This window comes from Gigantopelta aegis, chromosome 3, assembly GCF_016097555.1.
Source record: "Gigantopelta aegis isolate Gae_Host chromosome 3, Gae_host_genome, whole genome shotgun sequence".
NCBI classification, from domain to species: Eukaryota; Metazoa; Mollusca; class Gastropoda; order Neomphalida; family Peltospiridae; genus Gigantopelta; species Gigantopelta aegis.
This window is the reverse complement of record NC_054701.1, coordinates 6,056,657-6,066,420: the sequence shown is the minus strand read 5'-3', so window position 1 is coordinate 6,066,420 and position 9,764 is coordinate 6,056,657. Positions and strand designations below refer to the sequence as shown.

Below are 9,764 nucleotides of genomic sequence, written 5' to 3'. Positions count from 1 at the left end.
GTGATGTAGATCTTCTTCAAGTCACACAGACGGTACGGCCGGTACGGCCATGGCCGTACCACTTTTCAAAGAGGCACGGCATGGCCGTACCACTTTTTTTTTCATATCTGTGAAAATGTTCTTCACAGGTGAATTTTAAAGGAGAATCGGGCAGCCTCGAGTCGTACCACTATTTTTTACACTGCGCCGCCCCTGAAACTTGAGTTTATTTTCACAGAAAAAGGTACAAAAATTGCAATGTTGTGACACAACAGACTTTTAAATATAATCAAAGTATTTTATTTAAAATTTGGAAACACATAACTTTTAGGCTGGTTATGCCATTCCCAAGATGCTTTCGGGCACCTGCTATCGTCCGACTTCCGGTAGTAGTTTTTACACGATAAAACTAATACTTTCTATACCCCTTTTGATTGAAACATATTACAAAAATATATAATTTGAAAGGGGTTGCATGATAAAAAAAATTATCAGTTTACATCGTTATCTAAACCTCGCCAAATAACCACGATATTAAAACGTAGTAACTTGATATTCTAATTAAAATCTTTATCTGCACTGACATCGTGACCACGTGACACCAAACAACCGTAGTTTAAAATGTGCTGAGGTGTTGTTAAACAAACAGTCCTCTCAATTATTATTCTTGTCGTTCAACGCCGAAAGAACTAGCCCGGTTTACGACCTGTATGACTTATTTTTGTGCCTATGTCAAAGAAAGGTTCAAGCACGCTGTCCTGTGCAGACAAACACCTCAGCTACCTGGTTGGTGTGTCCAGGACAGGGGTTAGTGAGAGAGAAGTCGGTGTAGTTGTCAAAGTGGGAACCGACACCGGGCTGCGAACCCAGTACCCACCAGCCTTATGGCCGATGGCTTAACCACGACACCATCGAGGCCGGTATTGTCGGACAATTAAAACCGCGGTTTTATTTCACGTGGACGTCGCTCGCCGTTAGGACGCGGCGGCTTATTGCTTCAGACCTCAGAAGCCCTTCTATCGGGGTCAGAGAATAACAGCTGATTGGTCGGCGCAGTCACTTCGTATCGTCTTTCACAGCGGGAGAGGGCACGCGGACACCACACCCGCAGTCCTGGAAATCCCCGCCCTGTCTGTAACCTCAGGAACCACCCTCGCGATTTGGAACACCCGTATCACTCAATGAGAGAAAGAGAAACAGAGAGAGAGAGCGAGCGAAAAGAGAAGATAATCGCGGAACTGTAGAGATGCGACAGTCTTCTCGTTCCCCGTTCTGACAGTCTGGCTGGTCGAGTCGCCAGGAGAGGTACACACAAGACAGGAGTTGGTGGGTGTTTTCTTTTCTCTCCTACTTTCATTTGTTTGTCAAACTGCCGTTTAACACTGTCACTGCCTCCGCCTTGGAGAGATTTCCTCCAGGACACTCGAGAGAGAGAACTGGGCTTTAGTGTGGATGTATTGCCATGTCGGATATTGAGGAGACCGCCGACCCTCCTGCGGAAGAGCCGAAGGAGCCGGTCAAAAGAAAACGTGGGAGACCCAAAAAGGTAAACATAATTACATATTACATATTATGTATTATAATATACAAAGGTGTGTACCCATTCTAATTAATTATAGATTTATTCTGGTAAATGATAATTGTCATGCCTGCATGTAATATACCCATTAGCGAAATTAAATAGGGCTACTTAAACTATGCAGTATAAGAAAAGGAATTTATGGTTAACAACACTTTAGAATATTTTTCACACACACACACACACACACACACACACACAGAGAGAGAGAGAGAGAGAGAGAGAGAGAGAGAGAGAGAGACAGAGAGACAGAGAGAGAGAGAGACAGATAGAGAAAGGGACAGTTAAAATGTTTTGTTTAACGACACCGCTAGAGCACACTGATTTATTAATCATCGGCTATTGGATGTCAAACATTTGGTGATTTGACATACAGTATTAGAGAGGAAACCCGCGACATTTTTCGATTAGTAGCAAGGGATCTTTTATATGCATCACTACACAGACAAGATAGCACATACCACGATCTTTGATAAACCGGTCGTGGTGCTTTGGCTAGAACGAGACAGACAGAAAGAGACACATAGAGAGAGCGACAGATATATATATATATATATATATATATATATATATAGAGAGAGAGAGAGAGAGAGAGAGAGAGAGAGAGAGACATGTGTCGGTCCGACTGACGATTCCGGGGGGGGGGGGGGGGGTAGGGCTTACAGGGGAGGGGTTACATGCGTCCCGTGACCCAAATCCCGGATTGTTTGAAGCGCCCTTTAAAAACCCATCACCTACATAACCTACACCAAATTGTCCTTTATTTTAAAATGCTTCGGGGAGCATATCCCGAACCTTTTTTAACTCCCTTTGACAGCTCGGCTCATTTGTTTTCGGCGAACTTAAACAAAACCCTTGATCAATCCCTGGAACTAGCTGTAGCACTGAAATATATAATGTATAATTGGTGTGTTAATAAGATTTTCAAACTAGTTCCCTGCGACTGGTGTGTGCTACGTATGTCTGTGGGGAAATGCATATAAAAAGAGTCCTTGCTACTAATGGAAAAATGAAGCGGGTATCCTCAAAGACCATATGTTAGAGTTAATAAAAGTTTGACATTCAATGACTGGCTAATTATTAATAAATTAATGTGGTCTAGTGATGTTATTAAACAATTTTTTTTTTTAACTTTATGATATATCAACTAGCGTGAAATTTGTATATATTTTCTGAATTCAGTTCACTATTTTTTATGTATGTTTTTTAGAACTGATCGCATAGAGTAGGGGGATTTTGGACAAAAGATTCGAATTTAGGGTAGATGGCCAAAGTCTTAAATAGTATATGCAATCGGCATTGTATCTCTGCACATGGCAGAGTAAACGGGATATTGTAAAAATGTGACTGCGGCCATGAATCACTTATGTGGTTATAGAATTGCGTAGAACGTAGAACCACACCACCTCGCACTCGCCAGACTGCGCAGTTTTCTAGTTTTAGTACACGCCTCCACACCGCCTCGCCCCCGCCTCCACACCGCCTCGACCCCGCCTCCACATCGCCTCGCCCCCGCCATAAATGAAGGATTAAAAAATAGTAATAATAAATAAAAACAAACGAAAAAACAACCAACCAAGCAAGCAAAACAGGAACAAAACGACAACAAAAAACAATCTAAACAGCAACTAAACAATTCTCTAAACCGTGCGAAATTGAATTTATTAATCTTCAGATGTTATGATCCTGTTCTTATTGCTTATAAAATAGTATTACATTAAAAAGATGCTGAGAAAACATGTATGTTAAATGAATGGCAAACCCTGAAAAGTACTTTATTTCAAATGTTTAACCCCCCCCCCCCTCCCCTTTTGGAGGGGCCTGTAATATATTAATTCATGTTTCAAAAGGTGGTGCTGCTGGTGGGGGTGAGGGGTAGTGGTGGGAATCAGTTGGGATTTCATCATCGATCATCGGTTATAATCGGTTTTCATTAACCGATCAACTTTCGATAACACAGTTGGTTATAGAATTATATGAACATAAATCTGATTCGAATTACAAGGTCCATTCAACTACTGTTGTATTCACTGGGATAGATAAACACAACAAATCGCTAATTTTACCCTTAACAGCTATTTAATATAGTTTTTCTTTATGTACACAGGAAAGCAATTCCATCAACTAAACTAGACGAATTATTCGTTTAAAATTTCCATTCTGTGCTTTAACTTGTCACGAAGCAAAACAAATAATAAAATACAGGTTTGAAGCTTGGTTATGAAATAAATGCTAAATTTGAAATACGCATTTGTGTTGACACTCGTTTCTTCCGGTGCCAAGTTTTAATTTTTATGTTCTGAAGTCTGAACGACAAAACTGTAATACGTGATCAGGGCCGTATCTCTGCACAGTGCAGTCGAATGGGCATTTGTCAAAATAGTGGTTGATTCCATGAATCTTTATCTAGTGGCTTGTCTGTAGGAGGACAGCCACTCCCGAGGAGATCCTTTACTGCAGATTTCACTTCTTGCACCGCCATAAGGAGGACAGCCACTCCCGAGGAGATCCTTTACTGTAGATTTCACTTCTTGCACCGCCATAAGGAGGACAGCCACTCTTATACTAGTTTACTAATCAAAACTAGCACAGGACAGTTCATTAAAATAAGTACAGCTGTGATGACATGCACTTAGGAATCACTGTCATAACAGTGGTGATATCAGATGTTGGCGAAAGTAAAACATATCCTGCTCCACCTGTGGCGTCCGTCATGAGTACTGCCACCACAGCTGTCAAATCCGTCAATTCATCTAAAACATATCCTGCTCCACCTGTGGCGTCCGTCATGAGTACTGCCACCACAGCTGTCAAACCCGTCAATTCATCTAAAACATATCCTGCTCCACCTGTGGCGTCCGTCATGAGTACTGCCACCACAGCTGTCAAATCCGTCAATTCATCTAAAACATATCCTGCTCCACCTGTGGCGTCCGTCATGAGTACTGCCACCACAGCTGTCAAATCCGTCAATTCATCTACAACATATCCTGCTCCACCTGTGGCGTCCGTCATGAGTACTGCCACCACAGCTGTCAAATCCGTCAATTCATCTACAACATATCCTGCTCCACCTGTGGCGTCCGTCATGAGTACTGCCACCACAGCTGTCAAATCCGTCAATTCATCTAAAACATATCCTGCTCCACCTGTGGCGTCCGTCATGAGTACTGCCACCACAGCTATCAAATCCGTCAATTCATCTAAAACGATAAAAAAAAATTAATAAATGTGCAAGTCTCACCAAAGAGATGATCCAGTATGCACAAGTTCAAAATATGAAATAGCATCAGCCATTATTTTGGTCAGTGATGCATCGTATTTTAATTTGAGTAGATATAGCCTCCAAATGTCTACCATGAAACCTTTTGAACGTGCTAACCCTTTTCTTGACTTTGTTTCAGGTAGAATTAGACGCCAGTGAAAAGAAACGGCCAAGAGGACGACCAAAAGGCAGTAAAAACAAAAACCCACCCAAAGTGAAAATCGTAAGTTGTCCGCCAAACAGCATTGTTTCTTCTTTCGATTGGGACAGGACCCCTTCGTGTCTTTTAACGTGTCCATATCTACTTAAGGTTGTAGGGGGACAGGCTGGTTTTTGCCCGAATTAAACGAAAATGCTCGAATCTGGACAACAAATCAGTGGCGTAAGAAGGTGCGAAAACGTGACTTGGGGGGGGGGGGGGGCGGACGGGGCTACACAGCTATATAGGGTTGCAAACGAATCACTATATGCATTTTTACATGAATTACAACTAGATTTGCGAGTAGAACGATGGAAATATATGGTAAAAAGGCTCAAGTTAGCACATTTTGTCCGAATATATCAACGGTTTTGCCCAAATTTTAGAATTTGCTCTAGTACGTTTATGGTTGAGGCGCGTCCAATTCGGATACCAAAACGTACAGCAGATTCGATGTCCCTCACGTTTAAAGTATACTAAGGGATCACAGAAAGGAAGGGTCTTGACAGTGGCGGGCGAACTTTATACGAACAGTCGGGTCATGCTCCCCACATATTTGGGGGGAAAAATCTTGAAGCGGGTGGTGGGGTGGGTTCGACTCCTAAAATGCCCCTTGCACACGCGCCTGTCATGGTGTCCGGGATTTAACCGTGTCACCCTCATCCCACCTTACTGACATTCAATCCCGCATTACATCTTTGTATTATGTTTGGACATTACTAACTACGCTTGTAGTAGTGAATTATATTTCGTTTACAACTCAGTGTCCCCTTATTTGTTTTTCTTTTCACTCCCGCGACATCAACACGTGATCAATTCATAAACAGTCTGTTAAAAATTAATCGTAATAGACAGGCCTTCGTTTGATGATCGTTATGATTTTCTTTCTTTCTTTCTTCCTTCATTTATTTCTTTCTTCTTGACTTCTGGAGAAACTATTTGCTGAGTAGGTTTGTGACGAGCTTTGTGATTGAGTTATGATTCAGCGCCACATGTCGTCTGTGTTAGTGTGACAAGGCTTATTATTTCCACGTGCGGCGCTTGTCATCGCTACGCCATTTCACGTAGGTTTTACGCTCATTCGTTAGTTTTTCTACACAAAAATTTCATTATACGGTTTTCCGCTTCATATCAAAGGAATTTTACTACCGCCTACACAAACCTTTTTTTTTCTTTCTTTTTTTTAAATCTTAAAAAAGCTCTACATGAATGAAATGTTACGTCGTATTACATTTTAAGGTACATGGGCATTTGTTTTTTCTTTACTAACGTGGTTTAAAGTGAATAATAGACTGCTTTAATATGTTTTTTTTAGATTGTTCCTAAACCAAAGAGGCCGCCGGGACGACCAAGGAAAGTGGTAAGCAAGTGATGACACGTTGACGCAGTCTGTTCAGTACATTTGTAATGGCTAACCTGGCCTTTCAAAACTTCAAACAACCCTAATCGTAGTGAGGCACGGCGGGGTGTGTGGGCCGTGGGGTGGGGTGCGTGTGTGTGTGTGGGGGGGGGGGGGGTGCTAGTATTACAGTAATTGTGAATACAAAATATTATTGGTAGTAAATCTTAAGGCAGATATAAATTATACTTGTAGAATGCAGGAAATTGCATTTCAGGACATCTAGAGGCAGAACGTAGCCCAGTGGACTGGTAAAGCGTTCCCTTGATGCGCAGTTGGTCTGGGATCGATCCCCGTCGGTGGACCCATTGGGCTATTTCTCACTCCAGCCAGTGCTCCACAACTAGTGTAACAAAGGTTGTGGTATATATTACCCTGCCTGTGGGATGGTGCATATAAAAGATCCATTGCTGCTAATCGAAAAAGAGTAGCCCATGAAGTGGTGACAGCAGGTTTCCTCCCTCAATATCTGCGTGGTCCTTAATCATGTCTGACGCCATATAACCGTGAATAAAATGTGTTGAGTGTGTCGCTAAATAAAACGTATCCTTCTTTCCTTTAGGATATCTAGTTTTCAAAATTGTATGGGGGAGCATACACCCGAACCATCTAGAAACTTTGATTTGCACTCTCGATCTCTGTTCGCTCAAAATGTCTACTTGCTTCCGGCGTGCCCGACAGTATAGATGCAAGTGCCATATTTAGTGTTTTTTACAAGGTCTAAATTTACAACTTACCCTACATTGCAGTTGGTATATTTTATAGCTCCAACATATGGACCATGGCTTACACAACCATCTTAAAGTGACAAAGAAACAGATCTATATTTGAAGCAAAACATATGGTGGTTTCTTTTATATTCCACTCAAAATTGATTTTCAGTAATGAAGAAACACCGGTGTGTTAGTGTTATCTGTGGTCTTTCTATTTGTTTTGGGTTTTTTGTTTGTTGTTGGTTTTTGTTTGTTTGGGTTGTTTTTTTTTTTTGGTGGTTTGATTTTTGTGTGCATTGTTTTGTTGGGCGTTTTTTTTGCTGGTGTGTCATTAAATATTCATGCTTTTCTTATTGAATATTTGTGTTTCAGAAACCTGAGGAGAAAGAGGCCGTTCACCCAGAACATTCAAAAGACCCCTCCGATGATAACACAGGCCACTGATATTTGTAAATGTTATTGCTTCGAAATTATGGAGAAGCAGTATTTGTTTAGTGTGTTCAGGCATCAAAGATTTGTAGACTGTTAGCATGTGGATATACTGTATTACAATGTAATGACTGTATCAACAGATAAAACACTGTTGACTGTTAGGGTGTGGATATACTGTATTACAGTAATAATGTACTGTATCAACAGATAAAACACTTGTTGACTGTTAGGGTGTGGATATACTGTATTACAGTGTAATGACTGTATCAACAGATAAAACACTCGTTGACTGTTAGGGTGTGGATATACTGTATTACAGTGTAATGACTGTATCAACAGATAAAACACTCGTTGACTGTTAGGGTGTGGATATACTGTATTACAGTGTAATGACTGTATCAACAGATAAAACACTGGTTGACTGTTAGGGTGTGGATATACTGTATTACAGTGTAATGACTGTATCTGTATCAACAGATAAAACACTCGTTGACTGTTAGGGTGTGGATATACTGTATTACAGTGTAATGACTGTATCTGTATCAACAGATAAAACACTCGTTGACTGTTAGGGTGTGGATATACTGTATTACAGTGTAAAGACTGTATCTGTATCAACAGATAAAACACTCGTTGACTGTTAGGGTGTGGATATACTGTATTACAGTGTAATGACTGTATCTGTATCAACAGATAAAACACTCGTTGACTGTTAGGGTGTGGATATACTGTATTACAGTGTAATGACTGTATCAACAGATAAAACACTCGTTGACTGTTAGGGTGTGGATATACTGTATTACAGTGTAATGACTGTATCTGTATCAACAGATAAAACACTCGTTGACTGTTAGGGTGTGGATATACTGTATTACAGTGTAATGACTGTATCTGTATCAACAGATAAAACACTCGTTGACTGTTAGGGTGTGGATATACTGTATTACAGTGTAATGACTGTATCAACAGATAAAACACTGTTGACTGTTAGGGTGTGGATATACTGTATTACAATGTAATGACTATCTGTATCAACAGATAAAACACTCGTTGACTGTTAGGGTGTGGATATACTGTATTACAGTGTAATGACTGTATCAACAGATAAAACACTGGTTGACTGTTAGGGTGTGGATATACTGTATTACAGTGTAATGACTGTATCAACAGATAAAACACTGGTTGACTGTTAGGGTGTGGATATACTGTATTACAGTGTAATGACTGTATCAACAGATAAAACACTCGTTGACTGTTAGGGTGTGGATATACTGTATTACAGTGTAATGACTGTATCAACAGATAAAACACTCGTTGACTGTTAGGGTGTGGATATACTGTATTACAGTGTAATGACTGTATCAACAGATAAAACACTGTTGACTGTTAGGGTGTGGATATACTGTATTACAATGTAATGACTGTATCTGTATCAACAGATAAAACACTCGTTGACTGTTAGGGTGTGGATATACTGTATTACAGTGTAATGACTGTATCAACAGATAAAACACTCGTTGACTGTTAGGGTGTGGATATACTGTATTACAGTGTAATGACTGTATCAACAGATAAAACACTCGTTGACTGTTAGGGTGTGGATATACTGTATTACAGTGTAATGACTGTATCAACAGATAAAACACTCGTTGACTGTTAGGGTGTGGATATACTGTATTACAGTGTAATGACTGTATCAACAGATAAAACACTCGTTGACTGTTAGGGTGTGGATATACTGTATTACAGTGTAATGACTGTATCAACAGATAAAACACTCGTTGACTGTTAGGGTGTGGATATACTGTATTACAGTGTAATGACTGTGTCAACAGATAAAACACTCGTTGACTGTTAGGGTGTGGATATACTGTATTACAGTGTAATGACTGTGTCAACAGATAAAACACTCGTTGACTGTTAGGGTGTGGATATACTGTATTACAGTGTAATGACTGTATCAACAGATAAAACACTCGTTGACTGTTAGGGTGTGGATATACTGTATTACAGTGTAATGACTGTATCAACAGATAAAACACTCGTTGACTGTTAGGGTGTGGATATACTGTATTACAGTGTAATGACTGTATCAACAGATAAAACACTCGTTGACTGTTAGGGTGTGGATATACTGTATTACAGTGTAATGACTGTATCAACAGATAAAACACTCGTTGACTGTTAGGGTGTGGATA

At 40.3% G+C, this 9,764-nt stretch overlaps 1 protein-coding gene and 1 long non-coding RNA gene across 2 annotated transcripts; one reads left to right on the top strand and one right to left on the bottom strand.

Annotated features, from left to right (window-relative positions):
* Positions 1 to 3,236: 3,236 nt before the first annotated feature.
* LOC121367277 lies at positions 3,237 to 4,723 on the bottom strand. Its single transcript, XM_041491391.1, has 2 exons — positions 4,258 to 4,723; positions 3,237 to 3,244 (listed from the first exon to the last, which is right to left on the bottom strand). The coding sequence occupies exons 1-2, from the start codon at positions 4,721 to 4,723 to the stop codon at positions 3,237 to 3,239; spliced, it is 474 nt and encodes a 157-aa protein (XP_041347325.1).
* Positions 4,724 to 4,960: 237 nt separating this feature from the next.
* On the top strand, positions 4,961 to 7,635 carry LOC121369424. Its single transcript, XR_005957615.1, has 3 exons — positions 4,961 to 5,046; positions 6,338 to 6,382; positions 7,507 to 7,635. It is a non-coding gene; the product is annotated as an uncharacterized LOC121369424 (long non-coding RNA).
* The last annotated feature ends 2,129 nt before the right edge of the window (positions 7,636 to 9,764 follow it).